The sequence below is a fragment of the Hyla sarda genome, chromosome 7 (genome assembly GCF_029499605.1).
Source record: "Hyla sarda isolate aHylSar1 chromosome 7, aHylSar1.hap1, whole genome shotgun sequence".
NCBI classification, from domain to species: domain Eukaryota; kingdom Metazoa; phylum Chordata; class Amphibia; order Anura; family Hylidae; genus Hyla; species Hyla sarda.
The window spans coordinates 163,431,278-163,454,503 of NC_079195.1; the positions used below are offsets into that span (position 1 = coordinate 163,431,278).

The window sequence follows — 23,226 nt, forward strand, 5'->3', positions numbered from 1 at the left end:
TCCCGGAGGAGGTGGTCATGGGGAACTCTGTAAAAGAATTTAAAAGGGGTCTAGATGCATTTTTGGAGAGTAAGAACATGGCTGGCTATGTAAATTAGAATTATAGGGACAGAACGTTGATCCAGGGATTTATTCTGATGCTATATTTGGAGTCGGGAAGGAATTTTTACCTCTAGTATGAGTTGTTGATTTTTTTTTTTTTTGCCTTCCTCTGGATTAACTCAGTAGGGACTCATTAGGGTTATAGGTTGAACGTGATGGACTCTGGTCTTGTTTCAACCTTATGAACTATGTTACTATGTTACCATATATATATATATATATATATATATATATATATATATATATATATATATAGATATTATAGCAACTTCAATAAAGACCCACATGAAATCAAGAGAGCAAGTTTACTATGGGTCAGTTTCAGGTTGGTATATTTTAGTCAGTATTTTTTTTGTCAAAAACCAAGAGATAAAAATAAAAATACAGAAAAAGTTAAATTCTTTCATTATAGTTTTAATCTCTGTCTTTTATACTTCTTGTTTTGGCTAAAAATATTGACCAAAATACTATGTTATGAATTGGAAAATTAGGTGACCTGAGCAACTTTGAATGAGGCATGGTCAGTCAGTATTTCAAAAGCTGACAACCTTGTGGGCTTTTCTTATGCAACGGTGAGAATGGTGTGATCAAGATAAAACATATAGCAAAAGGGGGTCTTCTCTGCGTAAATCACTCGTCAATATGAAAGAGTCAAAAGTGAATGTCACAAATCATCTTCACAAACAAAGCTTGCATAAATGCAGCCATATACAATAGTGAGCTCCATATAATGGCAGACTTACTGTTAAAAATGTGCCAGGATTAAAAAAAATAAACCTGCACCCCATGTATTATGTGATTAAAAAAAATCTTCATCAGTGTCCAAAAAGGGAGATTCCTGGCACAAGATTTTGGTGCATTTTAAGCCAACTAGTAGCTGCTCATAGGTCAGGATTTATTAAAACCTGTGCAAAGCAAAAGTGGTATAGTTTCCAATAGCAATGAATCAGATCACTTTTATTTTAAGAATTAAATAAGTAATCTAATTGATTGCTATGGGCAACTGGTCAACTTTTCCTCTGCACAGGTTTTGATAAATCACCCCCATAGATACATAGTTTGCAAGGTTAAAAAAAAAGTCCATCAAGTTCACATTAAAACCCTACAGTGTTAATCCAAAGTAGGGCAAAAAAATAAATAAAATAAGGCATAGGGGAATTGCTCCATGACAGAGGAAATCCCTGGACCAACGTTCTATCCAAATAAATCTAGTATCCATAACCTGTAATATTATATTTTTCCAGAAAAACATCCAGGCCCCCCTTGAACTTGTTTATTGAGTTTCATAGTCTCACTGCTTTTACAGTAAAGAATCCTCACCCCTGATGATGGTGAATCCTTCTTTCCTCTAAACATAGAGGATGCCCCCTTGTTATGGCTACTGTCCTATGTATGAAAAGATCTCTGTACTGTCTATTCATGCATTTGTACATTATGATCAAATCACCCCCTAAGACGCCTCTTCTCCAAAATAAATAACCCCAAGTTTGATAAACTCTCTTGGTACAGTAATCTACCTATACCTTTAATTACTTTTGTCGCCCTCCTCTGCACCCTTTTCAGTTCTGCCATGCCCTTGTTACCGTATTTATCGGGGTATACCACGCACCGGCCTATAACACGCACCCTCATTTTACCAAGGATATTTGGGTAAAAAAAGTTTTTTACCCAAATATCCATGATAAAATGAGGGTGCGTGTGTGCGCGTGTATACCCCGATATACCCCCAGGAAAGGCAGGGGGAGAGAGGCCGTCGCTGCCCGCTTCTCTCCCCCTGCCTTTCCTGGGGTCTAGAGCGCTGCTGTCGGCCCTTTTCACCCCCTGGTTATCGGCGCCGCTGCCCGTTCTGTCCCCCTGACTATCTGTGCCGGCGCCGATAGCCAGGGGGAGAGAAGCGGCGCCGACAGCCAGGGGGAGAGAAGGGGCAGCGGCACCCATTGCCGGCGCCGCTGCCCCGTTGCCTCCCCCCATCCCCGGTGGCATAATTACCTGAGTCGGGTCCGCGCTGCTCCAGGCCTCCGTCGTGCGTCCCCAGCGTCGTTGCTATGCACGGCGCGGCGCTCTGACATCATGCGCGGCGCCGTTCAGCGCATAGCAATGACGCCGGGGATGCACGACGGAGGCCTGGAGCAGCGCGGACCCGACTCAGGTAATTATGCCACCGGGGATGGGGGTAGGCAACGGGGCAGCGGCACTGGCAATGGGTGCCGCTGCCCCTTCTCTCCCCCTGGCTGTCGGCGCCGCTTCTCTCCCCCTGGCTATCGGCGCTGGCACCGATAGTCAGGGGGACAGAACGGGCAGCGGCGCCGATAACCAGGGGGTGAAAAGGGCCGACAGCAGCGCTCTAGACCCCAGGAAAGGCAGGGGGAGAGAAGCGGGCAGCGACGGCCTCTCTCACCCTGCCTTTCCTGGGGGTGTATCGGCGTATAACACGCACACAGACTTTAGGCTAAAAATTTTAGCCTAAAAAGTGCGTGTTCTACGCCGATAAATACGGTATATACTGGTGCCCAAAATTGGACACAGTTCTCCATGCGTAGTCTGACTAGTGATTTATACAGAGGCAAAACTATGTTAAAGGTCGGGAGCCTTTATACCTTTTTTGATACATCCCATGACTTTGTCTTGCTGTTTTCATGTAGACAGTCTAGTGTGAGTTTAGACCAAGTAGTATTTGGAGAGTTTAGGCCATATATTGTTTTCACTGAAGACACAACCCTTTCATGTGGCTAAATAGGCAAATAATGGGCTGAAAGGTGGCAAAAACATCTAATACATGTGGTAGAAGTCATGTAAGACAGTTTTTGGCATACATTACACCAGAATTCTTGCTCATTTCTACTTATAAATGTTCCACTAATTTGTCTTTTCATAAAATTGGCTAGCTATAACAGCAGAAGACCAGTTCAATTGCCATTGCTGTCTGAGGGAAACAGAAGACTCCAGTGGGCAGAAAAAAAGTGCAAAACTTGGACCACTGAGCATTGGAAAGACGTTAAATCACTGAGCATTAGAAATACATTGCCTGTTTAGATGAATCCAGGTTTCTGTTGCATTTTGCTGATGGTATGCTGCATCAAAATTTCCAAGTGGAATTTCAAAACAGAATTCTGGTCGGAAATTCTGTAGTGTCAACCCAACCTTATTCTAGAGTGTTTTTCCAAGGGTCAGCTCACTTCATACCTATCTTTTCTTTTATCATGCCTGCAACAAGCAAGTCTCAAGTCCTGTTTTAGTTGCAGGTTCCATCTCACCTGACTCAGATTAGTATTTTACCTTGAACATTTCCGATTGTAGCCACCATGCCTGTGTTTCAGGGTGGATCTTACCAGTATTTAATATTGTTTTATAGTGTTTTATGTTTTTGTTTGATTTCCGCTTTAAAACTATGTGATCTTCTAACTTAGTATTGTCATTAGGTGACACATGTTTATCTATGTTGTGACATATGGTCATTTTGCCAATGTGCCCCTTATGTGTGCACAGTGCCTCTTTAAGGGTTACTACAGTGGAAAACATCTTTTTTTTAAATCAACTGGTGCCAAAAAGTTAAACAGATTTGTAAATTACTTCTTTTTAAAGGGGTACTCCACTACTCAGAATTTGGAGCAAACTGTTCTGAATGCAGGAGACATAGCCGGGAGCTCGTGACGTCATTACCCCGCCCCCTCATGACGTCCCGCCCCCTCAATGCAAGTCTATGGGAGGTGGCGTGACAGCCGTTTGTTCCAAACGCTGAGCAGCGGAGTACTCCTTTAGAAATCTTAATCCATCCAGTACTTATCAGCTGCTGTATGCTACAGAGGAAGTTGTATAGTTCCTTTCTGTCTGACCATAGTGCTCTCTGCAGACATCTCTGTCTGTGTCAGGAACTGTCCAGAGTAGGAGCAAATCCCCATAGCAAACCTCTCCTGCTCTGGACAGTTCAGCACAATTTGTCTGTGTTTGGGTTGTCTTTATTAAAAACTCAATAAAAATATTTGGGAGGAAAAAAGAACAATACAACTTCCTCTGCAGCATAAAGCAGCTGATAAAGCTGTTTAACTTTCTGCCACCAGTTGATTAGAAAAAAAGTGTTTTTCACTGGAGTAGCCATTTAAATAATGAATTGTGCCACTGTGTACCTTAGTTGTGCCATGGTGCTCCTTATGTGTATCACTGTCCCCCCTTAAGTTATAAATTGTGCCTCTGTGCCTTCAAATTTATTTAATTATGCCACTGTGCCCTTTATTTATGCAATTGAGCCCCCTGAGTACGCTCACCTGTCATGCTGCTCTACTGATCCAGCCTCTTTTGGTCCATTCTAGATGCTGTGTAAGGATGCAGGTAACACTTAACACCTCACCTACATCACACAGAATGTGCTCCTTTGCTCCTACCATCAATTCATTATTCAACAGTATCTGGGACCTACTGATGCTGATGAAATTAAATCCAGTGAATACTGGATTCCTCCTCGTTGGTACCCTGAACCAGCATTCCACTTGCAGGACAGGGTTAACATATTTAGATGGGGCACATGGGCCCAGTTGCAATTAAGACAGACAACTTTCTCTGCCACTACCACTACATACCAGAAATGCCACTACCACCACATACCAGAAAAATCCCACAACACCTGCTGTTTTGGAAATGCTCTAAACCAGTCATCTATCTACCACAATTAGGCCTTTTAAAGTTGCTTCTTATGCTAGTCTTTCCTACTTCTAATACAACTACAAGAACTAGCTGTTCACTTACTACTTGTAGTACTACTACTACTACAATGTAAGTAGTTTTAATGTTAATATTATGGCTGATTGGTATAAATATATTTAATAAGTTACATTTAATAAGTTAAATAAAATAAGTTTTAGGGAAGATTTTTTGGCATATTTTGAATGTTCTGAACACACAGCTACTAACAAGTAAGAAGCAATAATTTAATCTTACCTTGTAATGCTGTTGGCTTTTGGACTTTGACGACCACCATTCCATGATGCACTAGTTTCAACCTGACCTCCAGGCCAACTGGCTGACTTTACACTTTGTACCAGGTGACACTGTGGACAAGTACAGGGTGGGGGACTCATACTTCTTCTCAGTGAAGTTGATCGATATAAACCTCTACCAGCTAAAGTAGATTTTGAATGGCTGATGACAGGATGGGTGTTTGCTAGACCAGGCTTTGAGTCAGCACATCTTGACTGAGACCTAACAAACTCAGGCCTAGCATCTGAAGGTCTAGAATTGGATCTCACAAATTCAGGTCTTGAGTCTACATTTCTACAGTCCAAATTCTCTATAGCAGATTGAGTATCATCGTTCCAGGATTCTGCTCTAGATAGTACAGGTCTGAATTCTGCTTGTCTTGAGTCAGATCTTTCATATACAGGTTTAGAGTTAGACCTGGCCAATACAGGTCTAGAGTCAGAGGGTCGTGATGTAGACCTAGAGAATTCAGGTTTATCACAAGTTCTATAATATGATCGGACAAATTCTGGTTTACTTTCTTCTGGCTCAGAAATTGGTTTGCACAATTCAGCCCTATATTCTTCATGCCTAGAATTTGACCTATTTAACACAGCTTTAGAATTTGAAGGCACCAACTCTGGCCTTATTTGATCTGTTCTTAGTTCTTTAGTCTTTAGATCTGATTGTACTAGTGCCGGTCTAGAAGCTGCTCTTTGAGAATCAGATCTCACTAATGCCGGGCTACAATTATCATATCTACAGTCAGAATTGAATATCCATTGTGGTTGGATGGTTTCATTAGACTCTAGCAGCAATGCATTTGTTTTCTCGGACCAATGACTGGAAGGAGGTGGAGTGGTTGTGCAAAAAAAAGGTCCATCATTTGGGTTTATTACGCTAGCTTCAAAATTAATTAATTCATTGCTGTTATTTTGTACATCTTGGTTACAGTTTACTAATAGATCATGAGAATTTACAAGTCCATTGTTGGATTGTATTGGTCCAGTTCTAAAATTTACCACCCTAGAATTGAAGTTCATTAATATTTGGTTGGAGTTCATATTTTCATGATTCGAATTACCTATTGTGTGTCCAAAATCAGTCAAAGCATAGTGGTAGTTTATAGGGTCATGTCTGGGGATTCCTGTCTGTTGCCGTAAGTTCATGTTTACTTGGTTTCTGTTAATTAATACATTACTTGTGTTAACAAGTGCATGGTCGTTGTTCATTCGTTCTTTGTTGGATGTAGGTATAGCTCTGTCAGAGTTCACTAGACCCTGGTTAGAGGTCATTGGGAATTTGTTGAAATCTAGCAGCTCCTGACTAGGATTCATATGGATTTTGTGAATAGAATATGACCCATATTTTGAATTTCCATTCAGAAGTTGGGGTACCACAGGGTGAAAATTAGCTGAGGCTGAAGGACATTTGATTCCAGCTGTAGGGTAGGGAATCTGAGCACGAGCACGGACTCTTATTCTCTTCTGTGAAGGAAATTTTACTTGAGTCATGGTTTGGAAGCATATATGGGACCCATTGCAGGGCTGTCCAAGCCGAACACCTGGCTGATGTCTCTCAAAAGCTTCTTGGATCAGGATTGATAACTGGGTTTCAAAAGGGACCCATTGTCCTGGAAACTTCTCCCATTCCCACACTATTCCCTGCCCAGGTGCAGTGGAAGGCGGGAAACTCTTTCTTCTTGCTGGATGGAGAGTTCCTGTGTGGAAAAAAGTAAAAGTCAGTATGAACATTGGGCACAATATTAATAATGTGTAAACATTCACCAATTCTGTAAAGTTAAAAGCTGAATGCTATTTTATAACATAATAACATAGTTTGTAAGACTAAAAAAAGATATATGTCAATCCAGTTCAGCCTATTAGAAGCCAGTTTTCCTCATCTTATACAGGGAGGAACTGATGTACTCAGGGCCAGTGCGTGTAATACATCATGTAATGTACTGAACTGGATAAAAGAAATATATATATATATATGTATATAGTCCCAAATGTAGCGTATGGTCACATGGTCACAGCACAGAATACCAGAGCTCCGGAATGGGAAAGGCTCAGAAGTTCATTGTGCACCACATAATGTACAGAGTACAGATAAAGATACAGATGTGGTGCATAATAAACTTCTGAGCCTTTCACATTCCGGATCTCTGCATACAGTGAGGCAAAAAAGTATTTAGTCAGCCACCAATTGTGCAAGTTCTCCCACTTAAAAAGATGAGAGAGGCATGTAATTTTCATCATAGGTATACCTCAACTATGAGAGACAAAATGAGGAAAAAAAATCCATAAAATCACATTGTCTGATTTTTTAAGAATTTATTTGCAAATTATGGTGGAAAATAAGTATTTGGTCAATATAAAAAGTTCATCTCAATACTTTGTTATATACCCTATGTTGGCAATGACAGAGGTCAAACGTTTTCTGTAAGTCTTCACAAGGTTTTCACACACTGTTGCTGGTATTTTGGCCCATTCCTCCATGCAGATCTCCTCTAGAGCAGTGATGTTCTGGGGCTGTCGCTGGGCAACACAGACTTTCAACTCCCTCCAAAGGTTTTCTATGAGGTTGAGATCTAAAGACAGGCTAGGCCACTCAAGGACCTTGAAATGCTTCTTATGAAGTCACTCCTTCGTTGCCCGAGTGGTGTCTTTGGGATCATTGTCATGCTGAAAGACCCAGCCACGTTTCTTCTTCAATGCCCTTGCTGATGGAAGGAGGTTTTCACTCAAAATCTCACGATACATGGCCCCATTCATTCCTTACTTTACACGGATGAGTCGTCCTGGTAACTTAGCAGAAAAACAGCCTCAAAGCATGATGTTTCCACCCCCATGCTTCACAGTAGGTATGGTGTTCTTTGGATGCAACCCAGAATTCTTTCTCCACCAAACACAACAGGTTGAGTTTTTACCAAAAAGTTCTACTTTGATTTCATCTGACCATATGACATTCTCGCCAATACTCTTCTGGATCATCCAAATGCTCTCTGGCAAACTTCAGACGGACCTAGACATGTACTGGCTTAAGCAGGGGGACATGTCTGGCACTGCATGATTTGAGTCCCTAGCGGCGTAGTGTGTTACTGATGGTAGCCTTTGTTTCTTTGGTCCCAACTCTCTGTCGGTCATTCACTAGGTCCCCTTGTGTGGTTCTTGGATTTTTGCTTACCGTTTTTGTGATCATTTTGACACCACAGGGTGAGATCTTGCGTGGAGTCCCAGATCGATGGAGATTACCAGTGGTCTTGTATGTTTTCCATTTTCTAATAATTGCTCCCACAGTTGATTGCTTTACACCAAGCTGCTTGCCTATTGAAGATTCAGTCTTCCCAGCCTGGTGCAGGTCTACAATTTTGTCCTTCGACAGCTATTTGGTCTTGGCCATAGTGGAGTTTGGAGGGTGCCTGTTTGAGGTTGTGGACAGGTGTCTTTTATACTGATAAGAAGTTCAAACAGGTGCCATTAATACAGGTAACGGAGAACAGAGGAGACTCTTAAAGAAGAAGTTACAGGTCTGTGAGAAACAGAAATCTTGCTTGTTTGTAGGTGACCTAATACTTATTTTCCGCCATAATTTTCAAATAAATTCTTATTTATTTAACCCAGCACTTCTTTCTGGGTTAGACAGGTGTTATTTAAAGTAGAGTTTACCCTATCCCACTGCATTTTGCTCAGCATTTCACTTTCCTTTGTGATTACAGTGAAAACAATAAGTTAAATACATTTGCTTTTTCCTCATTCCCTCTGTGATCCCTCCTTCATTATATTTTAAGGGACAATACTTTCAGTTTTAACATTTATACTGAAATATTTTTATAACAAAAATAGTTAGGGTTAGTTTTGCTCTCTTTGGAAAGGAGTCTCTCTGTCTCGCTGCCTTTATCTGTCTTTGGTACATATTTTACCTGAGTGGCAGTGTGACGTTTTCGGCCCCGGCAGCAGATGCCGGGAAGGAAAACGTCACACTGCCGCTCAGCCTATCGCTGGCCGAGTCGGGACTTTGCTGCGGCCGGTGATTGGCTGAGTGCGGTATGACTCGCCAACCACTGGCAACCAGGAAGAGGATCGCGGCGGAGACCGGAGTGTGTTACCGGAGGCACCGGGGGCGCGAAGGAAGTTATGTACATCTTTATTTTTTTACTAATAATGTATCAAGAAGAAATGTAGAGTCCTAGGCACCGCCTTCTATCACCTGTCAATTAGCCCGCTGGATAGAAATTAGTGTCTGATACAGTATCCCAGTGTCCGAGGTGGCCTGACGAAGCGCGTCACAGCGCGATACGGTCCGTTGCCCATCCCCCCACACCACTCCACCCTCCAGCTCTCCCGCACTGCCCGTGTCCAACCTGAGCTATCTTCGGAAGATCTTTGAAATAAAGCCTGAAGATTTTAAACGCAACGCATCTGGTGAGTGCTTGGTTCTTTCTTCGAACATACTTTATTTTTTTACTGCTGGCAGTATGGAGTACAATTTTCCTATTCTGGAGTACTCGATTTTTAAGTTATCGATTTTTGCAGCATTTGTTAGGGGCCATTTGACCACAATGTACAGATATGAACTATTAGTACAGAGATCTTTCTATGGTTCATTTTATACCTAGGCCAGTAGCAATGACAAGGTGGCATCCTCTACGTCACCATCATGATGGACGGGAATTCTTTACTGTAAGAGCAGTGAGACTATGGAACTCTCTGCCACATGATGTTATGATATCTGACTCAAGAAACAATTTCAAGGGGGGCCTGGATGTTTTTCTAGAAAATATAATATTACAAGCTATGGATACTAGATTTATGTGGATAGAACTTTGATCCAGGCATTTATTCTGATTGCCATATTGGAGTAGCGAAGGATTTTTATTCTCAGTTATGAGGCAATTGGCATCAGCCTCATAGGGGATTTTTGCCTTACTCTGGATCAACACAGTAGGGTTTTAGGTTGAACTTGATGGACTTTTGTCTTTTTTCAACCTTATAAACTAAAACTATGGAATTATATTTGGTGGCTAAAAGTGAATCCCTTCTTTCCATATATGTCTACCCATAGAGACCCCACATGTTCACGTTCTTAACATATATGTTCCCACAGTTTGGCCTTTACATGAAGGTTAAAAAAAAACTCCATTTCTAATTTTTACAATCCTTTCTAAATAAACTGTAACCCTGTAAGATAACTGCCCAGTCCTAGCTATAATAAGCCATGTGTCCAGCAAATAAAGTCCAGTTCATCCATTTTACTGGTCAGGCTTCTCCATGCACTTCACCTCCAGGAATATTAAAATGTCCACATTCTCCATCTATACTTTCCTGCCAGTAGTGAGAAGAGTAAAACATTTATGTATTCCTCAGCTGGTTTTAAACCTACTTTTTTTCACCCTATATATAAGATACAGGAAATACAGTGTGCAAATATGGTAAAGGTTATGATCCCTACAGTATAGTCCAGAGATACATTTGTAAGTGTTACATTGACTATTATTGTTCTAAACAATTTCTTTTACTTTAAAAAAAATCCCATTACAATTTAAAGTTCTGTCAGTACTGTATGCAGTAAAAATATTCCATAGTACAGAGGTTAATATTGCTGAGGTCTGAAATTGATGTTCATTTGACATATCGATTTATATATATATATATATATATATATATATATATATATATATATATATACTAGCTGAGTACCCAGCGTTGCCCAGTTTTTCCTTCCTCATCCTTGTTGGGGAGAAAAATCAACAAAGGAGGAAGCTTTTGACTTTAAATCCCATCCCCATATATTGTTGTCATATCCCAACCCCATATCACGTCCTCCTATCCCGTCCTCCTATCCCGTCCTCCTATCCCGTCCTCCTATCTCAACCTCCTATCCCATCCTCCTATCCCAACCTCCTATCCCGACCTCCTATCCCGTCCTCCCATCCTCCTATCCCATCCTCCTATCCCATCCTCCTATCTCGACCTCCTATCTCGACCTCCTATCCCGACCTCCTATCCCGACCTCCTATTCCGACCTCCTATCTTGACCTCCTATGCCATCCTTCTATCCCGTCCTCCTATCTCGACCTCCTATCCTGACCTCCTATCCTGACCTCCTATCTTGACCTCCTATCCCGTCCTTCTATCCCGTCCTCCTATCTTGACCTCCTATTCCATCCTCCTATCCCGACCTCCTATCCCGACCTCCTATCCCGTCCTCCTATCTCGACCTCCTATCTCGACCTCCTATCCCGACCTCCCATCCCGTCCTCCCATCCCAACCCGTAATATGTGTACCAGGTATTGAAATTTCTCCAGCCGTACAGAAGTTATGTGAAAACATACATTTCCCATTGATTTGCATGGGACTTGAAACAAAAACCCTGACCCTCACAAATGGGGGTAGTTAAGGGTTAAATTAACTATCCTATATTTTAAGTGAACATATCAGTAACATGTGACCAAGTATTATTGAAATATCTCCAGCCGTTTGGAAGTTATGCAGTAACATTTATTTCCCATAGACTTGTATGGGACTTTAAACATAAACTCTGCCCCTGGCAAATCGGGGTGGGTAAGGGTTAAATCACCTATCCTATGTTTGTTGTTGACATATAAGTAACATGTGTGCCACGTTTCATGTTAATATCTTTAGCCGTTTGGACGTGATGCTGGAACATACACACATATACACACACACACACACATTGAGTTTTATATATATATATATAGAAGTAGAAAAGCGCAGCACTCCTCCAGTAAGTGAAAAAAAGTGGATTTATTTGCTCACATGTAAAGCAACAACATTTCTGTCCTACTATAGGACCATTTTCACTTACTGGAGGAGTGCTGCGCTTTTCTACTTCTACTATAGGACCATTATACTACGAGGACTCTGATCAAGTCTGGGCGCTGGCACCCCATATAGTAGTGCTGCAATACCTATATATATATATATATATATATAAATATATATATATGTGTGTGTGTGTGTGTGTGTGTTCTTGAAAGTGTTGTCTTATCTTTGCCTACCTAAAAAGTTTGGTGTACAAATAGGGATCAATCAAGTTTTTGTCCCATGAGATGAGATGTGTGACATTCCAGGCCATTCAGTATTATCTATAGATAATCACTCAGCATTTTTAATTGTTTGCGTGACTACACACTGGTGAAACCTTTGAAGATGATAAATCCCAGATATCAGTGGACAATATCTTGATTTGCAATTTACAGTTTTAGACTGACAGCCTACATGATGAATACCAGATTCCTAAACTATGTTGCATTTACTTTGCTGCCCGAGGCATAGTATGTGTAAAACACCTTGTATAGCAATGTGACACAAAAAATGTGACACCTTGCATATTAAGCTGCAGTGATTCACACAGAAAACTGAAAAGAGAGAATGGCTAAAGTAACCTATGAGGGAAAAATATAATTGGCTGTCACACTCCTTCACTGCAGCGCTATAGTAGAGCTGGAGATTGCCGAATGCAGCGCTCCGGCTCTCCCATAGAGTTGTATTGAGGGGGCGTGGTCGAGACACCCCCTTCCTGTGGATTTCCAGGGCCCTGTATGGGATATCACAGGGGGGAGGGTCCCAATGGCCGGACCCCACGCGACCTGAAATTTATGCCCATCCTTAGAATAGGGGATAAGTTTTCTTATGCTAGAGTACTCATTTAAGTACACAGCATAAGTCCCCCACATTAGGTAGGCAGCATAGTTCACCCACATTAGGTAGGCAGCACAGTTCCCCCACATTAGGTTGACAGCATAGTTCCCCCACATTAAGTAGGCAGCATAGTTCCACCACATTAGGTTGGCAGCATAGTTCCCCCACATTAGGTTGGCAGCATAGTTCCCCCACATTATGTAGGAAGCATAGTTCCCCCACATTATGTAGGCAGCATAGTTCCCTCACATTAGGTAGGAAGCATAGTTCCCCCACATTAGGTTGGCAGCATAGTTCCCTCACATTAGGTTGGCATCATAGTTTCCCCACAGAAGTGCAGAGAGACAGAAGTGCAGAGAGACAGCAAAAGATAAAAAAAACGTTTAGACTGCTAATTACTGCTACATAATGCCTGCCATGCTGCAGCAAAATTTTATGCTGTGAATAGAGACATAGATGTCAGGATCCCCTCCTGTACATGTGTGCAGGATATTGCAAACACCAGAGATGGTAGGCACACCAGCTTTCGGATGTCTGAAAATTACAGATAAAGCCTGCAGAGCAGACCTGAGGATGCACCCACTTCAGTTTTTATTCTGTTACTGTACTAAAAATAAAATGGGGGCATTTGCACTTCTACATCTAGTGTATGTACTTTATCGGGGGATATAGGGAAGGCCTCCTCCTGCTGTCCTGTGGGGTTAAACGGTTCTGAAAGCTCTCTCTCTGTTTTGTTTTGCTTTGGGCTGGTCAGCTGACCTTGATGTGAGCACCTGGTCTGGGCCTATTTAAGCTGGCAGTCCAAACCCAATCCTTGCCTGCTAAAGAACTCTGTACTCATAGCTAGCATTTATATTGTATCTGTTATATCTGGCATTTTGACCCTTTGGCTCTGCTCTCTGACTCTTCTCCTGGCATTGCGAATTGGCTTATCTGTAACCTCTTGGTATCGACTCTGACTGTGGAAGCAACTTATTGTGTGAATGTTTAGTTATTTTTCTGTTAGTCTAGGTGATTCCATTCTGTGTCCCGACCTCTCTCTGCATTATAGTTTATTATTTTGACTGGACTGCCCTCACTTCTTGTAAGTAGGGACCATCACGGTGGTTACGGACCTGCTACCTAGGGCGCGTACGTAAGTAGGCAGGGATAGGAGGAGTGGGCGAGAATAGTGTGCCCTCCTTCCCTGCCCAGACATGACACCTGCAAAGCAAAAGTAGCATGTGGTGACTTTTTATTACATAAATATTGCACAGAAACTTTATAAGTCCTCCTTCTCCCCCAAAGTGTCAAGAACATATTTGAGCACAGTAGAAAAAAGAATGATTTGTCTGGCTTTTAATGCTAAACTCAGAAATAAATCATATTTCTGACATTTGTGATGCATGTGATGAAGACTATGGGTTTCATACTTAGTCTATAATCAGTCTCTCTTTTCTTTATTTATTGTACAAAGTAGTAATAAACATAAAAGTTGATTTTTCAGAATACCATGACAAATTGTTCTCTGTGATGTAGCCTAGCTTAATTCACTTTTGTTAGCTTCCAAATGGCAATACACTGAAAACGCTTGAGAATTGTGAATGACAACCCTCCTTTTAAAAAGATCTATCCCCTCTTTGTTTGAGAAGCTTACAGCACTACAAGAAAGACTCACATCTTTTGCTCTGTGAGTTGTGGGGTTTTCTTTCATAAGGGACATAAGAGAGAAAGAAAACACATTCTTCCACGGCAAAGTTAAACCTCAATTGTTATTCAAAGACCTGGGTTACAATTACCTGACTTGTGGTGACATTTAAAGCATATTTATGTGCAGAGTTTATCAATTACTTTTTTGTTCAGTGAAACATGCATGCAATGCTTTTTTCACTGTTTACTTTTCTTAGCTTTATACCTTCTTCGTTTCTCATCACCATAATGTCTTCAAATAAGTTTTTAGCCCTAACTATATTATATAAGATGTGTGTTTATATATATATATATATATATATATATATATATATATATATATACTGCTCTGCTATTTCATAACTTTTTGGAAAACGTTACTTTAAACTTTTAGACAATATTTTTTTCTTGGCAATTTATTTTACTGCGTGTCACAAAAAATATTGTTACGCCGAGCGCTCCGGGTCCCCGCTCCTCCCCAGAGCGCTCGCAGCATCCTCTCATTCGCAGCGCCCCGGTCAGACCTGCTGACCGGGTGCGCTGCAATATCACTCCCAGCCGGGATGCAATTCGCGACGCAGGAGGCGCCCGCTCGCGATGCGCATCCCGGCTCCCGTACCTGACCCGTTCCCCGTCTGTCTTGTCCCGGCGCGCGCGGCCCCGCTCCTTAGGGCGCGCGCGCGCCGGGTCTCTGCAATTTTAAGGGCCACTGCGCCACTGATTGGCGCAGCAGGCCTAATCAGTGTTTTCACCTGTGCACTCCCTACTTATACCTCACTTCCCCTGCACTCCCTCGCCGGATCTTGTTGCCATTGTGCCAGTGAAAGCGTTCCCTTGTGTGTTCCTAGCCTGTGTTCCAGACCTCCTGCCGTTGCCCGTGACTACGATCCTTGCTGCCTGCCCTGACCTTCTGCTACGTCCGACCTTGCTCTTGTCTACTCCCTTGTACCGCGCTTATCTTCAGCAGTCAGAGAGGTTGAGCCGTTGCTGGTGGATACGACCTGGTTGCTACCGCCGCTGCAAGACCATCCCGCTTTGCGGCGGGCTCTGGTGAATACCAGTAGCAACTTAGAAGCGGTCCACCAACACGGTCCACGCCAATCCCTCTCTGGCACAGAGGATTCACCTCCAGCCAGCCGAATCGTGACAGTAGATCCGGCCATGGATCCCGCTGAAGTCCCGCTGCCAGTTGTCGCCGACCTCACCACGGTGGTCGCCCAGCAGTCACAACAGATAGCGCAACAAGGCCACCAGCTGTCTCAACTGACCGTGATGCTACAGCAGCTATTACCACAGCTCCAGCAATCTTCTCCTCCGCCAGCTCCTGCACCTCCTCCGCAGCGAGTGGCCACTTCCAGCCTTCGATTATCCTTGCCGGATAAATTTGATGGGGACTCTAAGTTTTGCCGTGGCTTTCTTTCGCAATGTTCCCTGCACTTGGAGATGATGTCGGACCAGTTTTCAACTGAAAGGTCTAAGGTGGCTTTCGTAGTCAGCCTTCTGTCTGGGAAAGCTCTGTCATGGGCCACACCGCTCTGGGACCGCAATGACCCTGTCACTGCCTCTGTACACTCCTTCTTCACGGAGATTCGAAGTGTCTTTGAGGAACCTGCCCAAGCCTCTTCTGCTGAGACTGCCCTGCTGAACCTGGTCCAGGGTAATTCTTCTGTTGGCCATCTAATTCCGTACTCTTGCCTCCGAATTATCCTGGAATAATGAGGCCCTCTGCGTGACCTTTAAAAAAGGCCTATCCAGTAACATTAAAGATGTGCTGGCCGCACGAGAAATTCCTGCTAACCTGCATGAACTTATTCATCTTGCCACCCGCATTGACATGTGTTTCCGAAAAGCGTCAGGAGCTCCGCCAGGATATGGACTTTGTTCGCACAAGGCGGTTTCTCTCCCCGACTCCTCTCTCCTCTGGTCCTCTGCAATCCGTTCCTGTGCCTCCCGCCGTGGAGGCTATGCAAGTTGACCGGTCTCGCTTGACACCTCAAGAGAGGACACGACGCCGCATGGAGAATCTTTGCCTGTACTGTGCCGGTACCGAACATTTCTTGAAGGATTGTCCTATCCGTCCTCCCCGCCTGGAAAGACGTACGCTGACTCTGCACAAAGGTGAGACAGCTCTTGATGTGAACTCTGCTTCTCCACGCCTTACTGTGCCTGTGCGGATATCTTCTTCTAACTTCTCCTTCTCTGCTATGGCCTTCTTGGATTCCGGATCTGCAGGAAATTTTATTTTGGCCTCTCTCATCAACCAGTTCAACATCCCGGTGACCAGTCTCGCCAGACCTCTCTACATCAATTCTGTTAACAATGAAAGATTGGACTGTACCGTGTGTTACCGCACGGAACCTCTCCTAATGTGCATCGGACCCCATCACGAAAAAATTGAATTTTTGGTCCTCTCTAACTGCACTTCAGAAATTCTTCTTGGATTACCGTGGCTTCAACGCCATTCCCCAACCCTTGATTGGTCCATAGGAGAAATCAAGAACTGGGGTACTTCTTGTTACAAGGACTGTCTTAAACCGATTCCCAGTACTCACAGTCGTGACCCTGTGGTTCCCCCGGTATCTGGTCTTCCTAAGGCCTATCTGGACTATGCTGATGTTTTTTGCAAAAAGCAAGCAGAGACTTTGCCTCCTCACAGGCCTTATGACTGTCCTATTGCCTCCTCCCGGGTACTACTCCACCCCGGGGCAGAATCTATCCTCTGTCTGCTCCATAAACACAAGCCATGTCGGAGTACATCCAGGAGAATTTAAAAAAGGGGTTTATCCGCAAGTCCTCCTCTCCTGCCGGAGCTGGATTTTTTTTTTGTGTCCAAAAAAGATGGCTCCCTACGCCCTTGCATTGATTACCGTGGACTTAATAAAATCACGGTAAAAAACCGCTACCCCTTACCTCTAATCTCGGAACTCTTTGATCGCCTACAAGGCGCCCACATCTTTACCAAACTGGACTTAAGAGGTGCTTATAATCTCATCCGCATCAGGGAGGGGGACGAATGGAAGACTGCATTTAACACCAGAGATGGACACTTTGAGTATCTGGTCATGCCCTTTGGCCTGTGCAACGCCCCTGCCGTCTTCCAAGACTTTGTTAATGAAATTTTTCGTGATCTCCTATATACCTGTGTTGTGGTTTACCTGGACGATATTCAGATTTTTTCTGCCAACTTAGAAGAACACCGCCAGCATGTCCGCATGGTTCTTCAGAGACTTCGGGACAATCAACTTTATGCCAAAATGGAAAAATGTCTCTTTGAATGTCAATCTCTTCCTTTCCTAGGATACTTGGTCTCTGGCCAGGGACTACAAATGGACCCAGATAAACTATCTGCCGTGTTAGATTGGCACGCCCCTCCGGACTCCGTGCTATCCAACGTTTTTTGGGGTTCGACAATTATTACAGACAATTCATTCCACACTTCTCCACTATTGTGGCCCCTATCGTGGCTTTAACCAAGAAAAATGCCAATCCTAAGTCCTGGTCTCCCCAAGCGGAAGACGCATTTAAACATCTCAAGTCTGCCTTTTCTTCTGCTCCCGTGCTCTCCAGACCTGACCCATCTAAACCCTTTCTATTGGAGGTACATGCCTCCTCAGTGGGAGCTGGAGCAGTTCTTCTACAAAAAAATTCTTCCGGGCATGCTGTTACTTGTGGGTTTTTCTCTAGGACCTTCTCTCCGGCAGAGAAAAACTACTTCATTGGTGATCGAGAACTACTGGCCATTAAATTCGCGCTTGAGGAATGGAGGCACCTGCTGGAGGGATCAAAATATCCAGTTATTATATACACTGATCACAAGAATCTCTCCTATCTTCAGTCTGCCCAACGACTGAACCCTCGCCAGGCTAGGTGGTCGTTGTTCTTTGCCCGTTTTAACTTTGAAATCCATTTTCGCCCTGCTGACCAGAACATTAGGGCCGATGCCCTCTCTCTTCTTCTGATGCCTCTGAAGTAGAGGCCTCTCCGCAACACATCATTTCTCCGGACTGTCTGATCTCCACTTCTCCAGCTTCAATCAGGCAAACTCCTCCAGGTAAGACCTTCGTTTCTCCACGCCAGCGTCTCGGGATTCTCAAATGGGGACACTCCTCCCACCTCGCAGGCCATGCGGGCATCAAAAAATCCTTTCAACTCATCTCTCGATTTTATTGGTGGCCGACTCTGGAGACTGATGTTGTTGATTTCGTGCGGGCCTGTACTGTCTGTGCCCGGGATAAGACTCCTTGCCAGAAGCCTGCTGGTCTCCTTCATCCTCTGCCTGTTCCTGAACAGCCTTGGTCACAGATTGCTATGGACTTTATTACGGACTTGCCCTCATCCCGTGGCAACACAGTTGTTTGGGTGGTCGTTGATCGATTTTCCAAGATGGCACATTGTATTCCTCTTCCTGGTCTTCCTTCAGCGCCTCAGTTGGCAAAGCAATTTTTTATACACATTTTTCGCCTTCACGGTTTGCCCACGCATATCGTCTCGGATAGAGGCGTCCAATTCGTGTCTAAATTCTGGAGGGCCCTCTGTAAACAGCTCAAGATCAAATTAAACTTCTCTTCTTCTTATCATCCCCAATCCAATGGGCAAGTAGAAAGAATTAATCAGGTCCTGGGTGACTATTTACGGCATTTTGTTTCCTCCCGCCAGGATGACTGGGCAGATCTTCTACCATGGGCCGAATTCTCATACAACTTCAGAGTCTCCGAATCTTCTGCTAAATCCCCATTTTTCGTGGTGTACGGCAGTCACCCTCTTCCTCCCCTCCCTACTCCCTTGCCCTCTGGTTTGCCCGCTGTGGATGAAGTGACTCGTGATCTTTCCACCATATGGAAAGAAACCCAAAATTCTCTTTTACAGGCTTCATCCCGGATGAAAAAATTTGCTGATAAAAAAAGAAGAACTCCCCCCATTTTTGCTCCCGGAGACAAGGTATGGCTCTCCGCTAAGTATGTCCGCTTTCGTGTCCCCAGTTACAAACTGGGACCACGCTATCTTGGTCCTTTCAAAATCTTGTGCCAGATTAACCCTGTCTCTTACAAACTCCTTCTTCCTCCTTCTCTCCGTATTCCCAATGCCTTCCATGTCTCTCTCCTTAAACCACTCATCCTTAACCGCTTCTCTCCCAAAGTTGTTTCTCCCACTCCTGTTTCCGGTTCATCTGACGTCTTCTCTGTGAAGGAGATTCTGGCCTCCAAGATTGTCAGAGGTAAAAGATTTTTTTTGGTGGATTGGGAGAACTGTGGCCTAGAGGAGAGATCTTGGGAACCTGAGGACAACATCCTAGACAAAAGTCTTATCCTCAGGTTCCCAGGCTCCAAGAAGAGGGGGAGACCCAAGGGGGGGGTACTGTTACGCCGAGCACTCCGGGTCCCCGCTCCTCCCCGGAGCGCTCGCAGCATCCTCTCATTCACAGCGCCCCGGTCAGACCTGCTGACCGGGTGCGCTGCAATATCACTCCCAGCCGGGATGCGATTCGCGACGCAGGAGGCGCCCGCTCGCGATGCGCATCCCGGCTCCCGTACCTGACCCGTTCCCCGTCTGTCTTGTCCCGGCGCGCGCGGCCCCGCTCCTTAGGGCGCGCGCGCGCCGGGTCTCTGCTATTTAAAGGGCCACTGTGCCACTGATTGGCGCAGCAGGCCTAATCAGTGTTTTCACCTGTGCACTCCCTACTTATACCTCACTTCCCCTGCACTCCCTCGCCGGATCTTGTTGCCATTGTGCCAGTGAAAGCGTTCCCTTGTGTGTTCCTAGCCTGTGTTCCAGACCTCCTGCCGTTGCCCGTGACTACGATCCTTGCTGCCTGCCCTGACCTTCTGCTACGTCTGACCTTGCTCTTGTCTACTCCCTTGTACTGCGCTTATCTTCAGCAGTCAGAGAGGTTGAGCCGTTGCTGGTGGATACGACCTGGTTGCTACCGCCGCTGCAAGACCATCCCGCTTTGCGGCGGGCTCTGGTGAATACCAGTAGCAACATAGAACCGGTCCACCAACACGGTCCACGTCAATCCCTCTCTGGCACAGAGTATCCACCTCCAGCCAGCCGAATCGTGACAGCTATATTTTCTAAATAATGTTGATTATTGCAAAGTAGTGTGTCAAAGAGGCAAGACACAATTGATTGGGGCCAATGTATTCTGTTAATGCTGGAACTAATAGTTAATGAGTAGATGCTGAAAAGAGAGCCTATGGAATTGTATCCATAAGCATATGCAATGGCTTTGTGGAAGTCCATATAGCCACGTGTCATGTTTTCCCACTCAGCTAGCTTCTGTTTTCTTTTAAAAAATCTGGTAGGAAAAGATGACCACTGTGTTTGTCTAAGTTATTCTTTAAACATTTTGAGATCATTCACAGAAGGGACTTGTGATGATCTGATCAAGCTATCAAAGTACTGCTGTCACTCAAAAGAATGCAGTTTTTGAGCCAAAACTTAGTGAATGCAAAAGGGATGGGGTAGGACTTCTACTTCTCCTTGCTGGATCCACCTCTGACTTTGGTAGGAAAACTGCAGTGGTAGTTTTACAGAAAAAAACTGCCATATGTAATAGCAGCTTCATAGTTGAGGACAATTGGCTGATAAACTTACCTAATATAAAGACTTAACAGCCCTAGCCAGAGATAAAAACTGTTAGAAGTTTTGTTTTTCTTAGCAGAGATGATAATTGAGTACAGGTACGCCCTTGTCACTTGGTACACCCTGAAGTGCTAAGTAACTTTAAAGTGAATGCAGGAGCTGCACTCGCTTCAGAGCAGTGAGTGTTGGCTCACTGTTATCAGTAGCCAGACACCCATTGCTAAAGACGGGCAGACTTGGTGATCAATGTCCAAACTATTAAAATATAATATTTATGATCCTGCCTGGTAAACGGTTTAAATATATATAAAAAAAAACACAGCAAAAATACTTTTAATTATTTTATTCACATCATATATCAGAAAAAATGAATAAATGAATAAAAGGTTATCAAAAAGTCCCATCAAAACTAAAATGGTACTGATAAAAAATATAGCTCATGACGCAAAAAATGAGCCCTCATGGCTACCATGGAAAAAAAAGTTATAGGGGTGAGAAAGGACAATTTTATGCATACCATTTTTGTTTAAAAAAGTTTGCATATTGTTAAAGTAGTACAATAACAGAAAAACTATATAAATTTGGTATCGTTTTAATCACATTGACCTACAGAATAAATATAATGTATAATTTTTACCATGATGTGCACTGTATAAAACCAAATCCCACAAAATTTGCTAAATTGCAGTTTTCTTATAAATTTCCGCCCACAAATTTAATAATACTAGCTGAGTACCCAGTGTTGCCCGGTTTTTCCTTTCTAATCCTTGTTGGGGAGGAAAATAAACAAAGGAGGAAGCTTTTGAGTTCATATTCAGTCCTCATATATTCTTGTCATATCCTAACCCCATATCCCAACCTCCTATCCTGACCTCCTATCCCGTCCTCATATCTTGACCTCCTATCCCGACCTCCTATCCTGTCCTCCTATCTCGACCTCCTATCCCATCCTCCTATCCCATCCTCCTATCCCATCCTCCTATCCCGTCCTCCTATCCCGACCTTCTATCCCGACCTCCTATCCCGACCTCCTATCCCGACCTCCTATCCTGTCCTCCTATCTCGACCTCCTATCCCGTCCTCCTATCCCGTCCTCCTATCTCGACCTTCTATCCCGTCCTCCAATCTAGAGCTCCTATCTCGACCTCCTATCCCGTCCTCGTATCCCGACCTCCTATCCTGACCTCCTTTTCTGTCCTTCTTTCCCGTCCTCATATCTTGACCTCCTATCTCGACCTCCTATCCCGACCTCCTATCCCGTCCTCCTATCCCGTCCTCCTATCCCGACCTCCTTTCCCGACCTCCTTTCTTGACCTATCTTGACCTCCTATCCCGACCTCCTATCCAGACCTCCTATCCCGTCCTCCTATCCCATCCTCCTATCCCATCCTCCAATCCCGACCTGCTATCCCGACCTCATATCTCGTCCTCATATCTCATCCTCCTATCCCGACCTCCCATCCCGTCCTCATATCCCGACCCATAACATGTGTACCAGGTATTGAAATATCTCCAGCCATACGGAAGTTATGTGGGAACATACATTTCCCATTGATTTGCATGGGACTTTAAACAAAAACCCTGACCCTCACAATGGGGGTAGTTAAGGGTTAAATTAACTATCCTATATTTTAAGTGGACATGTAAGTACCATGTGACCAAGTTTTATCAAAATATCTCCAGCTGTTTGGAAGTTATTTCCATTGACTTGTATGGAACTTTAAACATAAACCCCGCCCCTGGCAAATGGGGGTGAGTAAGGGTTAAATCACCTATCCTACGTTTGTTGTTGACATATAAGTAACATGTGTGCCAAGTTTCATGTTAATATCTTTAGCCGTTTGGAAGTTTTTGTGGAACATACACACATACATACATACACACACACACGTTGAGTTTTATATATATATATATATATATATATATATATATATATATATATATATATATATATATAATGGTTTCATGGTCATTGTCTTTTTTGGAAGGTAAACCTTCGGTCCAGGGCTCTCTAGATCAGATTTTTATTAAGCCTTCCCTCAATCCTAAAAATAAAAAAAAATAAAAAAAGCCTACAGCATTCTGCTGCCACTGCCATGTTATACCACAGGGATGGTATGGGCAGATGATGAGCATGATTCCTTCAGATGTCATACTTAGAATTGAGCCCAAAAGTAAAAATCTTGGTTTAATCAGATCAGAGAATCTTGTTTCTCAAAGTCTTACAGTCATTTAGGTGCTTTTTCATTAACAGGC

General features: G+C 43.7%; 1 protein-coding gene across 1 annotated transcript in view; it reads right to left on the reverse strand.

Moving 5' to 3' along the window:
* Window positions 1-23,226, reverse strand: part of DTX4 (deltex E3 ubiquitin ligase 4) — a 69,118-nt gene that overhangs the window by 25,695 nt on the left and 20,197 nt on the right. The window contains exon 2 of the mRNA XM_056531174.1: window positions 5,035-6,772. Within this exon, the coding sequence (XP_056387149.1) occupies window positions 5,035-6,772 (1,738 nt within the window). The remainder of the gene's footprint in view (window positions 1-5,034; window positions 6,773-23,226) is intronic.